This window comes from Delphinus delphis, chromosome 19 (genome assembly GCF_949987515.2).
Source record: "Delphinus delphis chromosome 19, mDelDel1.2, whole genome shotgun sequence".
Taxonomy (NCBI): domain Eukaryota; kingdom Metazoa; phylum Chordata; class Mammalia; order Artiodactyla; family Delphinidae; genus Delphinus; species Delphinus delphis.
Window position 1 is genome coordinate 33,774,309 of NC_082701.1, and position 27,702 is coordinate 33,802,010.

At 34.3% G+C, this 27,702-nt stretch overlaps 1 protein-coding gene across 3 annotated transcripts in view; it reads right to left on the bottom strand.

The window, feature by feature from the left end:
* Positions 1–27,702, bottom strand: part of STXBP4 (syntaxin binding protein 4) — a 180,640-nt gene that overhangs the window by 81,966 nt on the left and 70,972 nt on the right. For all 3 annotated transcript variants that reach the window (XM_059996537.1, XM_059996538.1, XM_059996539.1), the window contains 2 exons: positions 15,610–15,699; positions 12,255–12,320 (listed from right to left, as the gene is read on the bottom strand). In XM_059996537.1, the coding sequence (XP_059852520.1) occupies positions 12,255–12,320; positions 15,610–15,699 (156 nt within the window). The remainder of the gene's footprint in view (positions 1–12,254; positions 12,321–15,609; positions 15,700–27,702) is intronic.

Consider the following 27,702-nt stretch of genomic DNA (forward strand, 5'->3'; position numbering starts at 1 on the left):
GGAATATTTTACTACAGTCCCCTTTCAGAACAGAAAAAAACCTGACAAATACATGTATTTTTCTTTTTTTTTTCCTCTAGAGATGAGATTGGCATCTTGGAATATCTACTAGTTCCATACAGAGCTATTGTAAAAAGTTCAGATCACTAAAGAAGAATAAAAGGGGTGTAAGAACTCATATCAATTCTAAAAATTAGAGGCTTTACTGTTTCTTTAATAAATGCACAAAATTAACAAATCTCTTCAAGTGTGAAAATGTGAATATTCTTTAGTAATCACATATTATTCTTCCTTTTAGAGATATATTTAATCTGTTCTTAAAGTTTCCGTTGTTGCTTAATCCATAAACCAAAATAGTGCACATGCCAGCTGTTCCAGCTGTATCTAAGTTCATGCTCAACTGTCCACAGAGAATCCTGTGCTGATCTGACCTCGTTTCAGCCTCGGGACTTCACGCCCTCCTAAGGCGTTCAACCCAACCTTTACACAGGTGAGGCCAACTACAACTGGGCTTATCTGAACTTGGAGAAATTTCCCGTGTTTCTTTAGGGCAGAGACTGGTTTAGACAAGCTAAATATTTTGGGTTTGGACTGTTCACCAATTCATTGCTGCCTTAGGTCATAACACTGTGCTGAAAGAAACTTTAAAAACAACTTGTATGAGAGTAGGCTTTAGAAAGCTGTTGATCAAAGGAAGTTGCTAGAAAAATGGCCCATGCCTGTTAAAAGTTGTTAGAACTTGAAGAAAAAATAACAAGCAGTATATATAATTTCATGGGAAACTGTGCTCATGATTTTAAACAGTTAGTTTGGATTATTCTGTAAGGCATGAAAACTCATCAAAAATACTTAGATTTTAGAGAATAGTACCACCAATTCTTTACAAAACAGTGAGTAAAGTATTATGGTCACAACCAGGCCATCCCTGGTTGAAAAAAATACAAATGTACCTGATCCTTCTAGTGGAAAAGGATCCCTTCACAGCTTGTTCTTTCATTCTTTTAATTTCTTCCTTCCCTTGCTCTCCCTTCCTTTTCCCCATTCTTCCTGTCTCCCTCTCTTTAGTTCTTCATTGCTTTCTTTTTGGGTCATTACACTAAATAAAGGTAAATTAATTTCCATAATTTAAAATAGGTATTGTACCTTCAAAAGGAGAGATTATTCTGCTTTTAGGATCAGGTCTCACAATAATTAAATTAAAAGTTTTAAATGAACAAAGGATATCAAATTGTGCTCTTTTCTCCTTTGGAAGCAACTGGAAACAGCACTGTAAAATAAATTGAAAGTCAATCTAATGGTGTTTTAATAATTAGGTTACCTATGTATTTAAAGGATTTATATGGCATAATTATTAGTACTGTACTGATTTCATATCAAGATCTTCAAAAGGATACTAAAAAAGGGGAAAGAAATTTTGCCAAATTTCATACGACTCAAATGACTGGTTTTTAAAAGTTTTTAAGAGAAGAGTTAATCACAATTACTTTGTAATTTTTATTTTTTTTTACATCTTTATTGGAGTATAATGGCTTTACAACGTTATGTTACATGTTTCTTCTATACAAAAAAGTGAATCAGTTATGTGTATACATATATCCCCATATCCCCTCCCTCTTGAACCTCCCTCCTACCCTCCCTATCCCACCTCTCTAGGTCGTCACAAAGCATCGAGCTGATCTCCCTGTGCTATGCAGCAGCTTCCTACTAGCCATACATTTTACACTTGGTAGTGTATATATGTCAGTGCTGCTCTCTCACTTCGTCCCAGCTTCCTCCCTACCCCCGTGCCCTCAAGTCCATTCTCTACATCTGTGTCTTTATTCCTGCCCTGCCACTAGGTTCACCAGTACCGTTTTTTTAGATTCCATATATATGTGCTAGCATACAGCATTTGTTTTTCTCTTTCTGGCTTCACTCTGTATGACAGACTCTAGGTCCATCCACCTCATTACATGTATTTGTAATTTTTAAAGACTTGCTAATTAAGAAAAAAGAAATTAATCCTTGGAAAAATGGAGAAATATTTTCACTAAAGCATAGAAACTCTTTCATTAACAATAAGTCTGAAATCCCCTTAAACCGAATAATAACATTCTACATGAATAAGAGAAGATGAATGGTATGCAAGGTCCATATACTAAAAAAATGGACAGTTTTGGGTTGATTTTGGGTGACATATTTTTATTGCAAGTGTGTGTTTCTGAAATGAGTAGTTGTGCCAGTATGTATGCACATGTTTGTATACACATATATATTTTAAAAATTATTTTTGCTAAAACTGGAAAATATGCATTAATCTATACTATGAATTAAAACATCTTTACTCTCAATCTCATTTCTCTTGCTTTGTTAATTGCATTATTATAGACTCTCAATCACCAAATTACAAAGCCTCGACCGCTTTTTCTGGTTATTACTGAACATGCTATCCCTGTTAAGTCTGGTTGACTTTACCCTCATGGCATCTTTCACACTGACCGCCCTGGTATACTTGGTATAATTCCATTGCCACTACCCAGTTAAATCCTGCATTGCCTGTTATCTGGACTTCTCAAATTTTAAGGTGCATTCATATCACCCAAGGACTTGTTAAATGCAGATTCTATTTCAGTAGGTCTTGGGGTAAGACCCGAGACCCTGCATTTCTAAGTTCCAGGTGTTGCTGACACTGCTGGTCCTCAACCGCTCTTTGAATAGCAAGGATGCAGAGTTCTAGACCTGCCCTGTCTAATATGGTAGCCACTAGCTACACGTGGCTATTGAGCACTTGAAATATAGCTAAGTAGGCTGAAGAACTGAACTTTTAATTTAATTTTCTTCAGTTTGCATTTAAATCTAAAAGCTTTTTGTTTTGGTAGAATTGTATTTCACTTTTATCACTGCATCATTTAGGATATTAGTGTTGAACTGTAGTGTTTGTGTCAGGCATGTGAGTCATTTGAGTTGTATACATAAACACATAACTGATCTGGTTACTGTTAATGAATGAATTAATTTCAAAAACTTTTTACACAACAGTGTGCTTATCTGAATATTTTATACAGACAGCATGAGTTACAGTAATACTTGTGTAAATCATGATTGGTAATTAAATTGAAATACTTATTTTTATTAGAATATAGTTAAATTATTTTTGTATTTAAAAAAGTAGGTGAAGGACAAAAACATAACAAGTATAAAATATATAAGAAAGCAATCAGGAATACCAAAAAACTTATCCACAGACAGTGAGAGCTGGAGCATTAGTGGGGTGATGGTGCAGGGACGTCAGAGGGGCTGGAGAACTAGTAGGGGAGTGGGGGGAAGAGTGGTAAGAAATGAGGTCATTGAGGTTAGAGGGGTGTAGGGATGGGGGATAGGACTGGCTTTTATTTTGAGTGAGATGGAAAGTTCTGGAGAGTTCTAACAAGTTTTAAAAGGCTATTTCTGGCTGCTGTGTTCAGATCAGACTGTATGGGGGTGGGGCAAGGGTAAAAGCTGGGTGATCTGGTAGGAAGCTATAATTACAACACAGGCAGAAGATGATGATAGCTTAGACCAGTGATGGAAGTGATAAAAAGTGGCAGAATTCTCCAATTTTTAAAAAGTAGGGCCAACAAGTTAGATGTAGAGTGTGAAGGAAAGACAGGGGTCAGATTATAGGTGGAACAAGTTGATCTTTCTTCTCCTCTTGTCAAGTATCTTCACTGGCAATCCACTGTCTCAAATCTTAGATTGGTATTCAAGTGCCTATATGCTTTGGCCCCAACACAACACCTCCCCACAGCCCCCAAATGTTATTTCCTAATGCTTTCATCTTTCCATGTTTCCCTTATGTTCCTAGGCCTTTAATAATGATAAGATAAAAGAATACAAATCAAAACTATTATTTTTTAGGAACTTACTATATTACTGATAGTTTTAGGCTCTTAAATGCTAAAGAACTAGGAACAAATTATAAGACAGACATTATCATCACATTTTTAGATACAAACATATTAACAAGTAATAGTAAAATTAGCATACAAAAGAGGGCCCATTTTGACTCTCAAGATAAGACTTTCCCTTTCATACCACAATTTTCATGCTGCACCCTCTGCCTGGAATGCTATCCCCTTTCCATGTCTGGTCCACCTTCTCTTTAATAAAAGTCTCCTTATTCCGTCAGCCAGAATTAGGTTTTCTTCCTCTAAATCAAATCGTTAAAACAAATCATTTCCACCTCTTTCTCCACACCTAATATTACTTCTTCTATTATTAATAATAATGACCATAATAGTTAACATTTGTTGAGTGCTTACTTCGTGCTATATACATTTATACTATCATATTACCTTACTTTACTAAGTATGCTTGATATTCTAAAGCTTTTAAGATCCAAGCATTTAGGAGAAAACAAAATTTTAAGTAAATGTAGAAAAAACCCTACCCCTTAATTTATTCTACATGTAAAAATTAACAAAGAAGATTTATAAATGTCCACTTTGAGCATTCAAAGAAACACTAAAATGTAAATCGGCCTGGCCATATAAACTGATGCAAGTATTGAAGATACAGAACTAAAAAGGCATATCAATCAAAGTACAAAAAAACTTAATAAAATGGGGGTCTAAAAACTGGACAAAAATAGAGGACTTTTAAACACTTTTAATTTGGAAATAATTTCAAATGTACATAAGGGATACAAGAATAGGAATAGTACAAAGAACATCTTTATATCCTTGGCCCAAATTTACCCAACTCACAGATTCACCCTTTTGCCATGTCCATGAGTGAGAAATAAAGTATTCTTGTAAACCACTGATATTTCAAGGTTGTTGTTACCAAGATTTTGCATGTTCTCAATCTCTCGCTTATATACATATGTACACATACATGCATACATATACATATTTATATACACATATGTATATAAATATATATACACACAATTTTTTCTAACCATCTGAGGGTGAGTTACATTGCACTCATCATGGTTCTTTACCCCTACAAACGTTAGTATTTCCTAAGTATAAGGCTATCTTATACAACCATAGTACAGCTATCAAATTTAAGAAATTTAACATTGAAACAATACTTTTATCTAATCTACCATCTGTATTCCAATTTTGTTAATTGACCCAATAATATCCTTTATAGCATTTTCCCCATTCCAGTGCAGGATCCAGTGTAGGATCAGCTTTTTTTTAGTTTTCATGTCTCTTTACCCTCTTTTAATCTGCGACCTTCCCTCCCTCTCTCCTTCCTCCCTCCCTCATCCTTTCTCTCTTTCTTTCTTCCTGTCTGTCTTTCTCTCTCCCCTGTCCATCTCTTTCTTACGTCCCTCCCCTCCTCCCTCCCTCCCTCCCTCCCTCCCTTCCTTCCTCCCTCCCTCTCTCCCTCCTTCCCTTCCTTTTCATTCTTTTGTTTCTTTATGTCATTGACAGTTCCGAAGAATATAACCCACACCCACACCCCCAACACACACACACCTTTAAAAAAAATAAAGCTGTCCCTCATTTGGGGTTTGTCTGATGCTTCCTCATGGCCAGATTCAGGTTCATACATTCTTAGCCATAATGCTACATAACTGATGTTGCGTCCTTTTCAAGGTATCACATTTGAAGTCATACATGCCCATCTGTTCTTCACTGGTGATATCCATTTTTAGCACCAGTCTAGGAGTTGTCTGATTTCACTACTGTATAATTACTATTTTCCCCTTGCAATTAATAAGCAGTTTATAAAAAGCCACTTTAAAACCATGTAAATATGTAAATGTTCTGCTCTTCATAAAAAAAAATGCCCCCTAGATTTAGCATTTTATGATTTGCGTCTGATCCAGCCATTACTGAAACAGATGCAAAATGCTGACTTCCCAAATCTGGCAGCTTCTCTGATAACTGTAGTTATCAGTCAGCACTCAACAGTCTATAATGAGAAAGAGCCCTCAGTTCTCCTCATTAATTAATTCATCTCTTTACTATGGTATGGACTCATGAATCACAATGTTTTCAATGGTTCATTACTGTATTTAATTATTTTGGTGCTCAAGTACGTCCAGATTGGCCAGTGGAAGGCCCTTCAAGCTGGTTCCTTGTGACATGATCCCATCATTTTGGGCATTTCCTTATTTTCTAGCATAAGATGTTTCAGGCTCATTTTGTACTTACCCACCCCTGGCCCTGAAATCAGTCATTTCTCCAAGAAGCCTGGATTCCTATTAGTGGGAAATGGGTACTTAGATATGCTATATGCTCATTGCTATTGGGGTGTCTGCTTCTTGGCTCTTTCAGCTGTCAGAGCTAGGATTATATATATATATATATATATATGTATATACACACACACGTGTGTGTGTATACATACATATATATATGGGCATGTATTATTCATATTCACATACATACATACATACATATATATTTTAGAAATGATGCATTCACAATGATACCTCCAATTCTAGTACATCCACAGGATTCTTTTTTGACTTCCTTCATTCTGCTTTGAATGTCTTTGCTTTTTCATTGAGATTCTGGCTCTCAACAACAATCAACACATTTGCTGAGACCTATATTACATCTTAAAATTGTTTCAGAATGGCTTTGGCCACACCTCTAAAATAACAACAAGACAACAAAACATACTATAAAAGTTCTGGGATTTGTTTGCAATTCTTTTCTAACTCAACCCAACCTGTCAAACACTGAACATAAATACTGTGTTCATAGGTTACTGAAATTGATTCTTTCTTTTGTTTTCCTTTGGTATATTTATGGTATTCATTTGACATGCAAATGAATTAATTTATTTCACTTTGCTTGTAGTCTTAAGCTCATTTTCCCTTTCCCATCTTTCCTGATTTCTTTATATATTTTAAAAATATGTAGAATATTAACATGTCCCCCAAAGTAAAAATTACATAAAAAGGTATTCTCAGAGAGGTGTCATTCCCTCCTGCATCTTGTCCACTCTGTGCCCACCCGTGTTGTAGATAACCAATTTCATTGCTGTGTAGTTTATCCTTCCTTTGGTTTTTTTTGTAAAGATAAATAGATACACATGATAATTTCTCTTGTTTATAAATGATAATACTATATATACTCTTTCATCCTTTGCTCTTTTTTACTTGAAAGTATCTCTTGGAAATCACTTTGTACTACTGAGGAGAGATCTTCCTTCTCTCTCCTGCAGCGGCATAGAGCTCCATTGCACGTATGGACCATAGTCCATTCAATCACCTATGCTTAGGAGATGAAGGTAGTTTCCAATATTTCCTAATTACAAATAATATCACAATAAATACTGTGCACATGTATTTTAATATTATTAAAGGTATATCTTCAAGGCAAATTCCTAGCAGTGAGGTTGCCAGGTTGAAGTGTAAATGCATACATAGATTTGTTAGAAATGCCAAATTCTCCTTCATAGCTGCACGCCATTTTGCATTACCACCAGCAATGTATGAGGATGCCTGTTTTGAAACAGCCTCACCAACAGCACACTGTCAAGCTTCTGAATTTTTGCTAATCTGATGGATGAAAAGTTGTACTGGCATATCTAAAAAAAAAAAATAGCTTTGCTGAGGAATAATTTATATATATAATAGTAAAATTTATTAATTTTAGTTATATGGTTTGATAACTTTGCTTAACCCAATGTCACAAAAGTTTCTTCTGGAATTTAAGTTTTAGTTCTTACGTTTAGATCTGTAATCCATTCAGAGTAGTTTTTGAATATGAAATGAGGTAGTGGTTGAGATTCAATTTTTCTCATACTAATATTCCCTTGTTCTAGCACCATGTATTGTAATGAGCAGCTTTTCCTCATTGAATTGTCTGTGAATGTTTTCAAATACCAAGTGACCCCAAGTGAGGGTCAATTTCCACTGGTATCAGATTGCTGTTAGCTCCAGGCTTAAAACACTGGGAACAAGAAATTTAGTTCACATAGTTCCCCGCTTCCCAGAGGAGCAGCTTCTCTGCGTTCATGTTCCAGTTCCTTTGGTTGTTGCTTAGTGTGTAATGTCCAGGTTTTAGAGTTGTTCTCTTGGAAAATGTTCTCTGCAAGTGTCTTGCTCAGTACTAGAAGCTGGAAGTCCTGTCTCAATGTAGATTTAATTGCTATTTCTCTTATTATGAGAAAGACTGAATATCTTTTCATGTTTCATATGACCTTTTTATAACTTTTTGGTGAGTGGTCTGTTCATGTTTTTTACCCATTTTTCTATATAATTTTTGGTTTCATCTAAACTGTTAAAACTTCTGCTTATAATTTGTGTATATGGATGCAATTGAATTTTGCATATTAATTTTTTAAAAAAATTATTTATTTGGCTGCATTGGGTCTTCGTGGCTGCGTGTGGGCTTTCTCTAGTTGCGGCGAGTGGGGGCTACTCTTCATTGCAGTGCGCGGGTGTCTCATTGCAGTGGCTTCTCTTGTTGCGAAGCGTGGGCTCTAGGCACAGGCTTCAGTAGTTGTGGCACACGGGCTCAGTAGTTGTGGCTCGTGGGCTCTAGAGCACAGGCTCAGTAGTTGCTGCACACGGGCTTAGTTGCTCTGCAACGTGTGGGATCTTCCCGGACCAGGGCTCGAACCCGTGTCCCCTGCATTGGCGGGCGGATTCTTAACCACTGCCCACCAGGGAAGTCCCTTGCATATTAATTTTATATCTTGCTGGCTTGTGGATTTTTCCAATGAGTTAGTTTTATCATTGATTCTCTAGAGTTTTCTGGATTACTATTATGTTACCTGAAAACAGAGATAGCTTTATTTTTTCTTTTCCAATTCGTATGTCCCTAGTTGTCTTTCTAGTCTAACTGCATTTTCTTTTTTTGTGCTACTTTTATCAGGTTTAGGCATCAAATGTTATACTTGCGCCCAGAGAAGAATTTGTATATTTTCTTTCTTTCTTTTCTTTTTTTTTTTTTAATACTCTGAAGCCATTTATGGGAGATTGATTGCCAGAGGTTTGGTTAGATTCCCCTGTGAAACTATTTGGCCTGGTCCTTTTCTATAGGGTGGCTTCTTGGTAACTTTATTTCTTCTATGGAAATTGGTATATTAAACTTTCTATCTCTATTGAGGTCAGTTTTGGTAAACGATATTTTCCTAAAACATTTTAATAGGTGAGTTAATCCCAGTTATGTTAATTAAGATGACTATTATGTTCAGTCTCAATTTTGTCATACTGTCTTTTGTTGAAATTATTGTGTATATTTACTGCATTTCTTCATTCATGTGTCCCTTTTACTTCTTTAAAAAGATTTCTCTTGGTAATTAGGAAGATGTGTATTTTCATTCTACAGGTTACATTTGTATTATTGCTTTTTATAAGTGCCTGATATTCCCTCAATACTTACCTCATCTTTTTAATATTTGGTGTCAGTTTTAAATAATATTCAGTGACTATTATACTTTACTCATACAACAGAACGATCTTATGCTATTTTCCCTTTTTTTCTCCCTTCTCCTCTCATTAAAAATAAAATTGCATCTTTGATTTTTGTCAGACATGTAATGTTTACACATTATTCTTTTACCTGTGAACTCACTCTCATTTTAGTCTCAGCTATAAAATAACAGATAGGAAATGCTCACAGTTTGGAAATTCTTGTCAAAGTTATCCCAGGCATTTTTTGGCTGGGTGAAACTCACCTCTCCCAGATTCCTCAGGAATACTACATGTGTACATTATGCTCTGAATACTGGCACATTTTAAACTGTTTTTCTGTGGCCTTGATATCTGGGAGTCAACTTGGTGGTATACAATATTCTTGGTTTACACATTCTTTCCTTTAGTTTCATGAAAATATTGTTCCACTAATGCCTTACTTTGTATGTTGTGTCAAGAAGGCTGATGCTGGTCTAATTCTATTGCCTTTGTAAGTTATTTGACCTTTTCATTTGAAGGCACTTTGCCTATTTTTTTCTCTATCTTTAAAGTCTACTAGTTTTACTAGGATAGGTCCTATAATTGATCTTTCCAGGCCAAATTTCCCCACTATCCATTAACAGTGTCAGGTCATCTTATTTCTGAAAAGTTTTCTTGGATTATAGTTCTAAATATTAGTGCTGTTCAGTTGTTTTGATTTACTTCTTTAAGAAAATCTTTTACTTCTTTATTTCATTCTTATTTTTCTGGTTTTCTTCAATGCCTTTTTATTTGATTATGTTCTTCCTTGGGAAACCTGTAATTTAGTTTTCATTTCTGGTATCATTTTGTCTTTTTCTTCTCTTTCTTTCCTAAGTTTTATCAACTCTCATTTCATTTATTCCTGTTTTTTGTCATTTTCTAAGTCAGTTTTAAATTTCTGATTTGAGGTGCTTTTCTTTCTTAATGCCAAATGCTTGTTTGACGATATTAAATTGAGTTTGCAGTGATGTGTTACAGTTTTTGTCAGCTTTATGGTTGAATTGTTTGGAGTTTTCATTAGGAGGAAAGCTTTAATTCATATTGTCTGATTTTTACAGTTGTCTTGTAATGACAGGGACAGATTTTTTTTTTCCAATTCCTTTTTCTTTCATAGAAAGAGTTCTTAGTTCAACAGCACCCTCTTCTGTGCAATTTCTTTTATGGATCATGTTGTTGACGGTCATAGTGGAGGGTAGATAGAGGAGGTTTGGTATGTCTTGTTTCTCTTTCATTTCTGCAAGATCCTTAATTTTCCCCTCTTATTTCCTTGTTTCTCTTTATTTCCTAATCTCCAAGGGATACCACCCCTTCTCTATTTGATTCTTCCCCAGAAGCAATGATTCTCGAAGGCTGTCACTTCTGGTTGCACACACTTTCTCAAGTCCTGAGAACCACAAAAACCTGGCCTCTGTTCAGTATTTTGGCATTAATAGTGGCATTTTTCTCTTTCTGGGGGTGATTTTATTTGTAGTATTTCATCTAATTGCTCTGTTTCTCCTTATTCTTTTTCAGAGTTTTTAAGCCGTAACTCCTCTGCTCTTTGTACGCCAGGTTTCAGTGGCAGGCAAGTTGCAAGAATTTGTTGGAATTTTTAAACTATTTGTATGTAGTTTGAAGGTTCTGGTGTTCCCTGTCCAATAGCCATATTTAAGGTATGGGTCCTAGGAATTCCCTGGCAGTCCAGTGGTTAGGACTCGGTGCTTTCACTACCATGGGCCTGGGTTCAATCCCTGGTTGGGGAACTAAGATCCTGCAAGCCAAGTGGCACAGCCAAAAAAACCCCTAAACAAACAAACAAACAAAAGAAACCAGTATGGGTCCTGTATGGTTTTATTTTGCTCTGTAAATTTTATGTTTTCTGGGAGGATAATGTTGGGGAGATTCAAAATCAGGTGATTGCCACTGATCTATAACAATGGTCTCTTAACTTCCTACTCTTATTAATATTTTATTTGTTTGTTACTTGTATCTCTATTTCATGATGATGCTGTTGTATTTTTTTGCTGTAAGTTACTTAAAATTCTCTGAAGAATGATGCAGAGTGAAAATTAATTTTTTAAAAATTAATTAGTTAATTAATTTTTTAAAAATTAATTAGTTAATTAATTTTTTAAAAATTAATTAGTTAATTAATTTTTGGCTGCGTTGTGTCTTCATTGCTATGTGCAGGCTTTCTCTAGTTGCAGCGAGCGTGGGCTACTCTTCATTGTGGTGCATGGGCTTCTCATTGCGCTGGCTTCTCTCGTGGAGAATGGGCTCTAGGCACGCAGGTTTCAGTAGTTGTGGCACACGGGCTCAGTAGTTGTGGCTTGCAGGCTCTAGAGCGCAGGCTCAGTAGTTGTGGCGCATGGGCTTAGTTGCTCCACGGCATGTGGGATCTTCCCTGACCAGGGATCAAACCCGTGTACCCTGCATTGGCAGGCGGATTCTCAACCACTGCACCACTAGGGAAATCCCAAATTTTTACTTTTCATTATTAAAAAATAAAATTAAAAAATGCTCTGCTTTGGAGGTTTTTGTTTTTTGCTTGTTTTGTTTTTATCTTTAATAAGATGAGTATGAGTAACAGAAGAAAAGAAAAAGGGAAAATAAAAGAGAAAGAAAAAAAGAAGAGAAAAGCAATGAGATGGGTCATTTCAGTCCATAGATATCTGGCTTTGAAAGCAATTTCCAAGAGCAGTTTTAACATTTCCTTTGGTAGCAGGAATTCAGCATGGGTACAGCCCCTATGAGTGATCGCTTTTAAGATCTATACTATTTTATACTATACTGTTTACATCTGTAAGCTCTGGGATATTATGCAGCATCAATACTTTGTAATTATACCTCATATGTTTATGCACACATATACAAAACACATATATACAATACATACACTTACTTGTTTCACATTTTGGAGTTCTTCTGTCAGTTGTTTCCTTTGCCTTTCCGATTGAAATAATTTTTCCTATATTTAAAAACCACTGAATTAATAACTTGTTATGAAGGTATCAATGGGTATGATATTTAGGGCTTTGTTTCAAAGCTTATAAATTCCCCAAACATCCAATTTCTACAATTTGAAAATGTAGTTCCCTGTCATTTTTCTGGCTTTACACATACCATCTAAAAGTAATTAGTTATTTACAGTATAATTGTGGTGATGTAAACATATTTTCTGTTACTATAATTAGTCACTTTTTTTGGAGGGGGGTCTGGCACCATGCAGCTTGCAGGATCTTAGCTCCCTGACCAGGGACTGAACCTGAGCCACAGCAGTGAAAGCCCGGAATCCTAACCACTAGCTACCAGTGGACTCCCTGTTAGCCGCTTTTTAAAACCTCAAAATCCAAGGTCCAAAATAAGTCAATCAGGATCAGAATGTATAAATATTAACTAAATGTTGGGTAATAGCTATCATTGCCAAAGAGCTTGCAAATTGAAGAGCATTATTATTACAACTTAGAGTGTCTCTTACTATACTAAAGAGGACTATGAAACTGGGTTAACTATTATTTTCTTAATTTAGTTTATTTTTGGAAGATTATCCATAAAACTGAAGATATGACTGGTGTAACCAAAATATGAAATAATAGTTACTAAGGAAGAATAACATTAGGCATGTCAATCAAATATTAAAATCTTTGAACTTAAAATTCAGTTGAGCAAATATCCTAAAATGTTCAATTTTGTTAAGTATGTCATAAATAAATTTACATGTTTTTGATCAAATCAGAGATACTAAGAGTAATTTAAGAACCATTTTACTATAAACCCAAGCAGAGGAATTGCTGGAAGATTATATTGAGTGGTAAATATTCATGGCAGCATTGCAGGGTTTACAGGAAGCAATTCGCTTTCTGTTATACTTCAGCTCATTCTTGTCTAACAGATGAAATGAAAGTACATGACAATGAATATCATATAGCAATCTAATGAATCTGCCACAGACCAGAAGTCAAGAAACTGCTGGCTCCTGGGTTTTATGCAAGTCACCTTCACTTTTTGTGTCCTAGTTTTTTGCATCTGTAAATGGAAAATATATCTATTTTCATTCAGCTTTGCAAAGCAGTAGCAATGTGAACTCTGCAGAAAGGCTTTAAGTTAAATGAGGCCCATGGCACTTTTAAAAATCATTCTTGCAAAATAAAAATTAGCCATTGGTATCAAATTTTCTTGGCTTCATTTTTCTTTGACATGAAGAATAGAGATGTCACAGGATAATGGGAAGTGATGAGAGACCATCTATACACTCCATGAACTTCATTTAACAACCTCTGCTATTTGTGTGAGTGTGAAAACTCAAAACTGCAAACTCAAAACAGAAAAACTCAAAAGTGCAAACATTATCTCAAATGAAATATTTATTGCTTTGTACAATCTTTTCTATAGTTAAACAAGTGGTTCTCAGCCAATAGATAGGTTCTCAGGTAAAGGAAATTATAAAATATAGAATATATTTCACCCGTGCTTTTAGGTTTTGTCACAGTAGGATATGCTCAGTTACATCTCAAAAATTTTAAATGTGAATCCTGATTTACTGAATAGCTCCTCAGGAAAACTTTGTTTAAATGTTAAATTAAATTAAAATTCTAATAATTACTACTGATATTCCAATAAAAAACAGGAATATATCACTAAATTTAACAATGATAAACATTAGGGAAATAAAAAAGATCTGAGAGCCTCAGAAAATTCTGATGAACTGTAAGACTCAACGACTTATGCAGAGTAAATTATATAAAAATGCTGTCTTACCAATGTAACCAACCCTGGAGATGTTTTCTAAGAGAATACGAGGAAACTACTGTCAATATATTTTTAAAACTAAATTTATATTTTTCATCTTAACTCTTGTTACACAAAAAAATGTGGATAGTGGTTTCAAAGCTGTAAAGAGAAATATAAAATATTCCTTTAGTAGTAAAATGCTTACATTTGAACGTAACATGAATTGGTAATATCTTTTGAAAGGGAATTTGGCAACATGTAAAATTTTATGCCTCCATATTCTTTGATAAAAGCAATTCGGCTTTCAGAAATGTATTCAATTTGTACTTTTACAACTGCACAACGGCCCAAAGATACATCTACAAAGCTACTTATGATGGAATTATTTTTAATAATGGAAAACTGGAAATAGCCTAAATATCCATCAATAAAGAACTGGTTAAAAAACCTAGAATAGAACCTTTTGATGATAGGAGAGGCATTAAAAAGAATTAGGTAGATCTGTATATGTTAACCTGAAAAGTAACCAAAGATATAATGCTAACAAAGAGAAAAAAAGAAGGCAAGTTGTAAAAAAGTGTGTATGCAATTTTGTAAAAGTTAAAAAATATATACACATGTATTTTTAAACATATGATTGGCTACATAGAGAAAGTCTCCCAAAGGATAAACAAGATATGTTAAACAATGGCTTCCTCTAGAGGTCAGAATTTAAAAACTAAGGTAGCAAGGAAATTTCTTTCTTTCTTTTCTTTTTTTTTTTTTTGGTGTAAAGATTTTGCTTTAATAAAAATTAAACAAATAATAGAGTTTCACTTATTTAAGAAAATAATTAAAAGTAATTTAAAAATATATTCCTATGGTGAATTAATGGTAAATCAAGTAGTTATGTGCTTTTCTTGAAGATTTGAAAAATATAATGGCTTTCTGTAAAACTTAGGATATAATGTAAATTTAATATTCTACTAAACATGAAATGAAGACATATAAAGAGAACCAAAATCTTAAAGTATATTTGGGATATACTGTGTTTTTATTTTCCTTAAATCACATTGCCTTAATTCTAAATTATGTTAGCGAAACAAGATGTCCCTGAAGCATTCCCATGAACATGGGAGAAAATGTATTTCCCAATGAACATCTGAGGATCCAAAACTGTCATGGCTTGTTTTGTGGGCTTCTCATCTAATCTTTGTTGGCTCCTTATTCTTGCCATCAGCGTAAGAAAAAATAGGGGTGAAAAGTAGTTAGATCAGAAGGGATAACTAAAAACCACTGTTCACACTGAATCTTAGATGGAGACTGTGAAATATAAATAAGTGTGTGAACTAAAAAATTAATTCTCTAAAGGTCAGCTGAAGAAATAAATATCAAATTACTTGGTATTAACATTCAATGCTAAGCTATTTGATATTAATATTCTTTAAAAAAAAACTAAGCCCCGATACTGCAGAATTCAACAGAAGGTAATTTTCTTTCTTTTCATTTTTCTAAAGAAAATATAAGGAAGCTAAATTGGAGATTACCTTAAGTGTATTCACTTCTTCCAAGGCATCATTTCTTTCATGCTTAAGCCTTTCCATTTCATCTGCTTCTAAGGAATCACAGGGAAGAAGCTGTCAACATTAAAATATAAGAGAAAAGTTATACATTAGATACTAATTATGAGAACATAAAAATACTTTTTGATGAGTCTTAGGCTTTTGCATTCCAATAACAAGATTCAGTTTCTTACTTTGGAGTCATTTCATTAGATAAAAGAGAATATTAAAATAATCTGGGGTAACTTAATTCATTTAAGCTTAACCTTATATTTTTGTTACTGATACAGAATTTAGATGATTATGAGATATACACACTCTGTTCTCATTTTTATTATTCTTATTTTAACAATATAATTTTTCCTTAAAGTCCAAATTTTAAGACTGTGTTTATAATGTATGTGTTTATATATATGTGTGTGTGTGTGTGTGTGTGTGTGTGTGTGTGTGTATACACACACAATGGAATATTACTCAGCCATACAAATGAATGAAATAATGCCACTTGCAGCAATGTGGATGGACATAGAGAATATTATGCTTAGTGAAATAAGTCAGAAGAAAGGCAAATACTATATGATATCACTTACATGTGGAATCTAAAAAATAATACAAATGAATGTATATGTAAAACAGAAACAGAGTCACAGACATAGAAAACAAACTTGTGGTTACTGAAAGGGAGAGGGAAGTGGGGAGGGACAAATTAGGGGTATTAACAGGGATTAGGGATTAACAGATACAAAGTACTATATATAAAATAGATAAGCAACAAGGATATACTGTATAGCACAGGGAATTATACCCAGATTCTTGTAATAACCTATAACGGAATATAATCTGGAAAATACTGAATCACTATGTTGTATACCTGAAACTAACATAATACTGTAAATCAACTATACTTCAATTAAAAAGACTTTATGAATTATCAACATAAACTACTCCTTAAAGATGTCCACACCAAGTACATGGTATATAAGGCTAACAAAATGCTGGACATTATCAACCAAGATAGTTTACAGGAACCCAGTAAAGTACATTAATTGATTATGCCTATTATTGTTTTAACTAAATGAAATATAATGTAACAGCCAAAGTGGCTTAAAAAGATTCCTGCACAGAAACTGTCTTGAAGATAATATTAATAATTCATGCACAGGTGAATAACAACAACAAAGAATAGCAGAAATGACAATTTCTCTTACTTCTAGCTTGATCTCTGACAGTTAATTATAAGGTAAAAAAAATGGCAATCTTATCAGAGATAAAAATCCAAGTCTAATTATAGCCATCTTCTATGCAGAAGTTATAATAGAACTAAAAATAAAGTATAGAAAATATGATTTATAGGACCAAATAGAGAAAGTGATCGCTATATAAGTATGAGCTTTAAAGCAGGGCCCTTCAGATAGGAGAGGTGAATGCAGAGTAGGAAAAGATAATACAAATAGTTAATAATATCAACCATTTATTAGGAACTTTGTGCAGATATATTGCTAAGGACTGTATATATTCAATATTAAATCCTTACCATAACTTTGTGTCTATTTTACATGAGGGAATGGGCTCAAAAGGTTAGTAAAATGCCTAAGGTTTCACAGCTAGTAAGTGGCCATTCCAAGATTCCCACAGAGATCTGACATTAGTCTGTGATTTTTTACTAACTGCTCAACAAAAAATCATGGTGGTATGGATATAATAAACTCAGATTTGCTTTCCAAGTCTTAGAATAACAGAAGTTGGGGTCATTCCTCAAGTTTTTGCAGAAATATTTTTCCTAAAATTATTGGTTCCTTGTGTTCTGACACATTTGCTTTTGTGTACCTATGGCCATTGTCCATAATAACATGATCTCATATTCTTCATCTGTCTCTGTCATTCTATTTCATAAGTAGTCACAGAATTCATTCTTACACTGTTTTAGGTTACTTCCAAATACAATTTCAAATGTAGCAATATTTCCCAAAATGTGTTCCAAATGATATTAATTAGATTTGTATAAAAGCATAACTGGGTGATGGTGATGGTGATAGTGGTCCTTGTAGGTCAGATAAGTTAGAGAAATGCAGGATTTAGAAAAAAATAACTTTCTTTCCTGCAGGGCTTCCAGTAGCTTTGATATGCTAATAAGCATTTTGAATATCCCAAAAGGTAACATAATGACTTGTTTTCCTCAAGTTTTCCAACCATATTACACACACACACTCTCCTTTATTTTGTAGTATCTCGTGGGACTAATGTCTACCAAGCACATTCTGGGAAACACTGCTACTATACATTCAGATGGTCTTATTCTATTTTGTTATCTTAAGAAGTAAAATTAAACAATTCAGAGTTTAAATGAGAATCTAGATAACAGAGCTATCATAATTTACTAAGATAAATTATGGATTGGGATTTTTAGGGATGTAATCATAAATTTTTGCATTTAAAATGAAGGTAAGTCATGCATAAAAGAGTCCATGGTACCATTTTGGGAGGCAGAACACTAGGCGACAGACATAGAACACACCATGAGTTAAAAAAAAAAGTTTTATAACTTTATTGCTATTTTAGGGCTAAACAGAAAAAAACTGGCCATAGATATTACTTGTGAATTCTTTGAAAAGCCCCTTTGTACCCAGTGATTTTCCAAATATGCTTCAACTAAGCAAGCAGCAAATGAAATTAATACATTGTTGCTATTTAACATGAATGATTCCAGACAGATACCTATTTTCTAATATACCTCCAGTTCTTGGACTTTATCCTCCTTTCCTGCCTGGCTCCCATGATATAATTTTTGACCCTCAGGCCCCTTGACCTCTGCGATACCTGGTACATAACATTATAAATCATTTCTACTCTGCTTTCTCATGTCTCCTATGGAGATATCAAGAGATACTTCAGAAAGTCACTGCACTGAGCTGAGCAAGTCTGACCTCAACTCTCCCTTCACTGTGCTCCATCATCATAATTTTTAAGTTATTTGACTTGTGCCAATTCTGGATAGCCACTATTGCACTGGCCACCTTCCTAGCCTCAATTCATTTTAAACAGAACAAAACAACAACCTCTGTTTCAGTCTAATTTTATTGATAAACCCTTCCATTACGAATCCATCCAATTACATCCTTTCCTTAAAATTTCTGTGCATTCCCCTTCCATTTCCCCTGCCTACTCCTTTTACTTCTTATAATCTGGTTTACGTATCTTTCCTCCCATCCCCACATTTCAAAAATAATTACTTGTAGTGTCACCAAACAACCTGCTATTTGACAAAATAAATGCCTCTCATCAACTTGCTTAACCACTTTGCTACATATAACATTGCTCAAGCCATTTGTTCTTGAAACTTTCTCTTCCCTAGGTTTTTCATACTCCACTATCTCATCTACCCTCAGAATATTTAGGCTGTTTTGACTTAATTTCACTTCTACTCCTTAAATGGGGGAAAAGGGAGGTTCCCCAAAGTTTGTCCCTTTCCGCTGCCTTCTCTACAAGCTCTCCCTGAGTGATAACATTCACTGCCATGCTATCATAACTATCACCCTCCAGATCATTCTCAAATTCCTCTCCTGGTGTCCAGTTCCTTATTTCCAATTGCCTTTTGGTTATTTATACCTGTCAGCATCTTGAACTTACTCTTTCCAAAACACAACCCATCATCTTCTCTACCTTTCTCTTCTTATTCTCTTTCCAGTAAAAGTAACAACATGTCATTAATCATCCGAATAAAAACTTCAGAGTTATCTTTAACTCATTCTCCCTTGGTTCTAACATCCAAATGCAAGCCTCATTGACGAGATACTTGTTTCAGTAAATATCTTAGATCTGTCTCACCATTCCTTTCCATTCTCCTCATCTTCACCATAGTTTAGCTCTTTATTATTCCGTATTTGGTAGTCTAGACTACCAACCACCACGTTAATCCCTTCCAAGATAACCAACACCATTTAAGATTAGTATTTCTAAAATATCACTTTGATCATGTCATTATTCTCCTTAATGGCTCCTCACTTAACACAGGTACAAATTTTTAGGTTTAATATTTACTCTTCCTTCACTGACCTGCATGTACCCAATTATCTTATTTAAAACATAGATTACTCTGCTTACCAACACATTATACATATTGTTTTTCATGCTAATAAAAACGCTTATCATTCTCTGTTCACCTCTTGAGCAGATAAAATCCTATTTATCATTCAAAACTCACTCAAATGCCAACTCTGTTATGAATCCTCTCTTAATGTTCTAAGCTCTATTATTACTATGGCCTTATCACACAATGCATTTTTAAATTTTATTTGTAAATTTCTTTACATTATACCCTAAATTCCTTGAGGGGCAGGCTCCAGTTTTATTAACCTTAATAACATGTGCTGGAGCACCTAACACAATGCCACACACATTGTAGTTGTTCAATATACATTTAATGTTTTACAGATGAGTATATAGTGAAGTGGCTATAAAGTATTTACTGCTACACATAGTGAGAAATAACATTTATATCAATGAAATATTATCATTCTTATTATATACAGTTCACTTTGATATTTTCCATTCTATCCTATTTCACTTGTTAAAATGCAATCCACTTAATTGATTTAGCACGAACCCCAATTGTGAAAAGTCTACATTCAGATACTTGTGGTGTTCTGTGATTTTAATATAATCCATTTATGATACTTGATTAGTGTGGTAAAGCCATCACAATATCATGGACTACAGTCTGCTGTTGCTAATTTTAGAATACTGATAGATGTAGGCTCCAACCTTGCCTTTTCTGGGTGTAATCTTGTGCCAGTCACAGGTATAGCACTGTGTGAATTTTTTAATATAGCAATGATGACTAGAATCACAGAAAGATAATTATATTTTTGCTTCTAAATGCCATATTATTCTAAAACCAAAAGTTTTTTGTCAACTAAACAAAAGTAGGACTGACTATACTGGCTCAGCAATTTTTTCTTCTTAAAAGATATCATCTCAAGAAATCTTATGAGTCAGACAGAATGATCAGCAAATGAAGCTAGTTACAAAAGAGTACATACTGTATGATTCTTTTTTACTATTATTAATTTTTATTGGAGTATAGTTGCTTTACAATGTTGTGTTAGTTTCTGCTATACCGCAAAGTGAATCAGCTATGCATATACATATATCTCCTCTTTTTAGGATTTCTTTCCCATTTAGGTCACCATATAGCACTGAGTGGAGTTCCCTGTGCTATACAGTAGGTTCTCATTAGTCATCTATTTCATACGTCATAGTGTATATAAGTCAATCCCAATCTCCCAATTCATCCCACCCCTCCCTTACCCCCTTGGTGTCCATACATTTGTCCTCTACATCTGTGCCTCTATTTCTGCTTTTGCAAATAAGTTCATCTGTATGATTCTATTTATTACTGTGTCCATTATGCTTCCGTAAAAATATTTTTAAACAATAAATTAAGAAAAATACAAGCCAAAAAAAAGGAAACATATGGGTAAAAAACAAGCATCCCTAACAGATGGATTATAAAATCTGACTGTTGTTTAAGATGAGATGGTTGAGGGGTGACCAGAGGGGAATTTCCTCACCTTCACAGAATGTCATGTCAGCATCATGACCTCAGATTAATTGATATATTATTTCACATGAGGCACTATACTGTTTTTCAACTAAAAAAAAAAATTGGGAAAAATACTAAAAAATATATTTTTAAAAATTTGTTTCTGGTGAGCTGTTTGACAAGTAATGATTTTTACAGTATTTTCAAACTGTGGTGCATAACTCATTAGTAAATTATAAGACCAAATATTTAATGAAATAAAATTGAATATTAAATAAGAACACAAGGATGTAGAAAAGGTAAGTAATGCTTTGAGACTTTTGTTTCAGTTACATATGTGAGTGTGGTGAAGTAAAATGCATTCTTACTATGGATTTGTGGATTCAGGTCATTTTATGGGGATTCTTCTGTGTGTTGACAAGCAGAATACAACAAAAGAATTCTTGTAAACTGATATAATGACTCTTGCACAATATCTGATTTGAAGCCACAAACAGGAAATTATTGGCATGTGGGCCTTGCACCATTACCATCAGCACTTTGCTTTTGCTATCAAAATGCCACAGATTGAATACATTCTTATCTGCCCTAAAATCATATTGGCAAAAAGGAAGTAAATTACTAATTTGGAGCATGAGTATTTCTTTGCAGTTGCTAAGAAAGTTTTGTATGCTCATAAAAGTACTCTGAATTCCCTACTTGACTTATATTGTAAGCCACCCAACAACCTTTGCCTTTCCTCATCATAAATGGATATGGTAGCTTATAGTACTTTTTGGCAATTAGAAAACAATGTTCTGCTATCAACATTAGGTAGATAAAAACAAAACACCTGGATGAGTGGAAGGAGAACCGTGCTCTTACAGCTTCAGTCTTCCTACTCTAAATGTTACATTTAGAGTAAATCAGATCTGCTAAATCAGCACTTCAATTCTGGGTGAACTAGGTAATCTCCTGAGAGTTTCCAAACAACCAGGTCTTTGGAAACTCTCATTCTCAGCAATGGGAACTCTCATTCATTGCTGGTGGGAATGCAAAATGGTACAACCACTTTGTAAGACAGTTTGGCAGTTTCTTACAAAACTACACATCCTCTTACCATATGATCCAACAATTGAGTTCCTTGGTATTTACCCAAAGGAGTTGAAAACTTATGTCCACACAAAGACCTGCACATGACGTTTATAGTAGTTTTATTCATAATTATCAAAATTTGAAGCAACCAAGATGTTCTTCAATAGGTAAATGGGTAAATAAACATCCAGATAAGAGAGATGAAAAGACACAGAGAAACCTTAAATGCATATTACTAAGTGAAAGAAGCCAATCTGAAAGGGCTATATACTGTATGATTCCAAGTATATGACATTCTGGAAAGGGCAAAACTATGGAGACAATAAAAGGATCAGTGGTTGCTATGGGTGGGGGGGAAGGTTGTGGAGAGATGACAGGCAGTGAACAGAGAATATTTTGTGTAATAAAGATACTCTGTATGATACAATAATGATTGATACATGTCATTATACATTTGTCCAAACCCACACAGAATGTATACACCAAGAGTGAACTGTAATGTAAACTATGGACTTTGGGTGATTATGATGTGTCAGTGTAGGTTCATCAGTTATAATAGTCTATAAATTCAACGTAGCAAGATTTTGGCAAAAATGTATACAGATAAGATAAGCCAAAGTAATATTTGAAAAGAAGAACAAGGTGGGAAAGTGTGTCTTAGCAGATATCAAGACTTATGAAACCAAATAAACCAGCAGAATAAAGAGCTCAGAAATGCCCATGCAAATATGGAAATCTTATAAATGACAGAGCTGGACTGAAAATAATCCTTCTATCCCACTGAAATATGAATTTACATTAAAAAAATTACCTTTATAAAAATAATTTAACAAAATTTATATCATATTTATATTTTTTGATTGTGAATCAATAATATAATTACTACTCAAATCAGAAGAAAATTTTAATATGTAAAATCTAATGAACATAGTAAATTGAAATAAATATATTACAATTTACCTAAATTTTTTGGTAACAAAATGATAGGGTGATCAATGAAAGATTTTTAAGCTTGAAATTATAACGTATCAGGGTAACATTCTAGGGCAATATAGAAGAGAAGTAAGAGTTAACAGAGAAAAAGGAAAGATGATAAATTTCTGAGAATAAGAACTGATGCCTGAATTTTCTTTTAAAAGATAATTATGGGTACCAAAAACTATAGTATTAGATTTCATTAGATATATTTAAAAGAGTTATATAATAGGTTTCCTTATAAAAAGAAAAATATTTAAGAGGGGTCCAAGATGGTGGCATAGGAAGACCCTGAGTTCACCTCTTCCCACGAACACATCCAATCTACACCTACATATAGAGAAATTTGTTTTGAAGACCTGAAGGCTGAATGGACAGCTACTGCACATAGAAGGACCACATAGAAATGGGTAGTAAAGATGGAAACATGGTATCCATGAGAACCCCACCCTGACCTGCAGTAGGGGGAGATTTTCTGAGGGGCCTGAGCACAGACTCGCCCACCCTGGGACACGACCAAAAAACAGGAGTTTAAAGGGCACCTGGACTAACCCTAGAGCTTCTGCAAATGAGCAAGGAACTGCTGGAGATCTCTCTGGGGTCAGAGGGGCCAGCAACTGCCATCATTTGAGTTCCCCCATGACTCCCCCGGCCCATGCCCACTCCAGCCCGAGCTGCCCCACCAAGGCAGATTTGAGTGCAGCACTCCCCTGGGACCAAACCTGGCATGCAACAACTCCAACCCCAGCCAATCCACTAAGGTGGTCTCAGATGCAGCATTCACCAAGGCCTTCCTCCAGCCTGTGTCTATTCTAGCCCCAGCCACCCTGCCGAGGTGGCCTCAGGTGCTGCACTCTCCATGGACTGCCTGCTCTAGCTCTATCCAGCCTGCCAAAGCCACCAGGCACAAGTAGTCTACACAGGGAATGCTCCTCTACAAGCCATTCTTTCAAAACCACAGAGGTAGCTATTTTGCCCAATTTATAGAAACAAAAACTGAAAGTCAAATAAAATGAGGAGACAGAGGAATGTTTCAAACTAAGGATCAAAATAAACCCCCACCCCCCAAAAAAAGAAACCTTAATGAAATGGAGATAAATAATTTACCCGATAAAGAGTTCAAGAAAACAGACATAAGGATGCTTACCAAACTCAGAAGAATGAAGGAACACAGTGAGAACTTCAACAAACATTTAGAAAATATAAGAACTAATCAGAACTGAAGAATACAATACAATAGAGGGAATACAATAGAGAGAATAACAGCATACTAGATAATAAAGGAGAATAGATAAGTGATCTGGAAGACAGAATAGTGGAAATCACACAATCAGAACAGCAAAAAGAAGAAAGAAGTTTTTAAAATGAAGAGAGTTTAAGAGACCTCTTGGGCAACATCAAGAGTACCACATTTACATTATAGGGGTCCCATAAGGAGAAGAGAGAAAGGGCCAAAAAACTTATTTGTAGAAATAAAAGCTTATTTGAAGAAAAAAATGAAATAAAAATTTCCCTAACCTGGAAAAGAAAACAGACATTCAGGTACAGGAAACACAGAGTCCCCAAAAAGATGAACCCAAAGAGATTCACACTGAAATATATTATAATTAAAATGGCAAAAGAGGGAATCTTAAAGGCAGCAAGAGAAATATAGCTAATCACATACAAGAGAAACCCCATAAGACCATCAGCTGATTTTTCAGCAGAAAATTTACAGGCCAGAAGGGAGTGGCATAATATATTTAAAGTGCTGAAAGAAAAAAATAAAATAAAATATAATATCTGGCAAGGTTATCATTTAAAATTGAAGGAGAGATAAAGGGTTTCCCAGATAAACAAAAACTTAAAGGAGTTCATCACCACTAAACCAGTCAGACAAGAAATGTTAAAAGGCCTTCTTTAAGCAGAAAAGAAAAGGCTGTAACTAGAAATAAGACAACATATGGAAGGAAGAAAAAAATCCCACTGGTAAAGGCAAATATATAGTGAAGGCAAGGGATCAGCCATTTAAAAAGCCAGTACAAAGTTTAAAAGACAAAAGTAATACAATCAATTGTAACTACAGTAAGTAGTTAAGGGATTCAGAGAATAAAAAGATGTAAAATATGACATCAAAACCATAAAATGTGTGGAGAAGATAAAAACGTAGTGTTTTTATAATGGCTTCAAAATTAAGTGACTATCAGCTTAAAACAGATGGCTATACACAGGTCAATATATAAGACCCTCACAGCAACCACAAACCATAAACCTTGAATAGATACACAAAAAATAAAAAGAAAGGAATCCAAATATAAACTAAAGAAATCCAACAAATCACAAAGAAACAAACCAAGAGAAGAAAATAGGAACAGAGAAGAACTACAAAAACAACCAGAAAACAACTAAAGTGATAATAAATACATACCTATCAATAATTACTTTAAGTGTAAATGGACTAAATGCTCCAAGCAAAAGCCACTGATTAAAGAAAAAAAAAAGACCCATCTATATGCTGCCTGCAAGAGGCTTACCTCAGATCTAAAGCCTCAAATAGATTGAAAGTGAAGGGATGGGAAGAGATTCCATACAATGGAAACAAAAGAAAGCTGGAGTAGCAATACTCATATCAGATTAAATAGACTTTAAAACAAAGACTATAACAAAAGACAAGGGGTCAATCCAACAAGAGAATATAACACTTGTAAACATTTATGCACCGAACACAGAATCACCTAAATATACAAAGCAAATGTTAACAGACATAAAGGGAGAAGTAGATAGCAATACAATAATAAGGGACTTTAATAACCCACTTACATCAATGGACAGATCATCCAGACAGAAAATCAATAAGGAAACCCTGGCCTTAAACAACACATTAGATCACATGAACCTAATAGATATATACAGAACATTCCATTAAAAGCAGCAGAACATGCATTCTTTCAAGTGCACATGGAACATTCTCCATGACAGATCATATGTTAGGCCACAAAACAAGTCTCAGTAAATTTAAGAAGACTAAAATCATACCAAGCAACTTTTCTGACCACAGTAGAAAGACTATAAGAAGAAAATTGTAAAGAAAACAGGTGGAAACTAAACATCAGGCAACTAAACAACCAATGAGTCAATGAAGAAATCAAAGAGGAAATTTAAAAAAATACCCTGAGACAATGAAAATGGAAACACAACTGTCCAAAATCTATGCAATGCAGCTGAAGCAGTTCTAAGAAGGAAGTTTATAGCAATAAAGGCCTACCTCAGGAAACAAGAAAAAATCTCAAATAAACAATCTAAGTGTAAATTTAAAGGAAGTGGAAAAAGAGGAACAAGTTAGTAGAAGGAAAGAAATAAAGATCAGAGCAAAAGTAAATGAAATAGAGATTTAAAAAGCAATAGAAAGGATCAATGAAACTAAGAGTTGGTTCTTTGAAAAGATAAATAAAATTGACAAACCTTTAGCCATCAAGAAAAAAATAAACTCCAAATAAATTAAATCAGAAATAAAAGAGAAATTACAATGGACCCACAGAAATACAAAGGATCATAAGAAAATGCTATGAAAAATGATATGCCAAACTAGACAATCTAGAAGAAATGGATAAATTCCTAGAGACAGACAATCTTCCATGAAAGAGTCATGAAGAAATAGAAAATATGAATAGACTGATTACTAGTAAGGAAATTAATACATAATCAAAAAACTCCCCCAAAACAAAAGTCCAGATCCAGATGGCTTCATAGGTAACTTCTACCAAACACTGAAAGAAGAGTTAATCCCTATACTTCTCAAATTACTCCAAAAAACTAAAGAGAAGGCCACACTTCCAAATTCATTTTACAAGGCCAGCATTATCCTGAAACCAAAAACAAAGACACAACACACATACAAAAAGTTATAGGACAATGTCCTTGATAAACACGGATGTAAAAATTAATAAAACATTAGCAAACCAAATTCAACAACAGATTAAAAGAATCATACACCATGATCAATTAGGATTCATTCCAGGGATTCAAGGATGGTTTGACATCTGTAAATAAAACAATGTGATATACCACATGAACAAAACAGAGGATAAAAACCATGTGATCATCCAAAAAGATGCAGAAAAAGCATTTGACAAAATTCAACATCCATTTAAGATAAAAACTCTCACAAAGTGAATATAGAGGGAACACACCTTAACATAGTAAAAGCCATACATGAGAAAACCACAGCCAACATACTATTCCACATTGAAAAGCTGAAAGCATTTCTGCTAACATCAGGAACAAGACAAAGATGCTCATTCTTGCATCCACTTTTATTCAACACAGTATTGGAGGTCCCAGCCAGAGCAATCAGATAAGAAAAAGAAATAAAAGGCATCTAAATTGGAAAGGTAGAAGTAAAACTGTCACTATTGATACTATATATAAAAAAACCCAAAGACACCACCAAAAAACTACTAGGATTAATAAATGAATTCAGTAAAGTTGCAGGATACAAAACTAATATA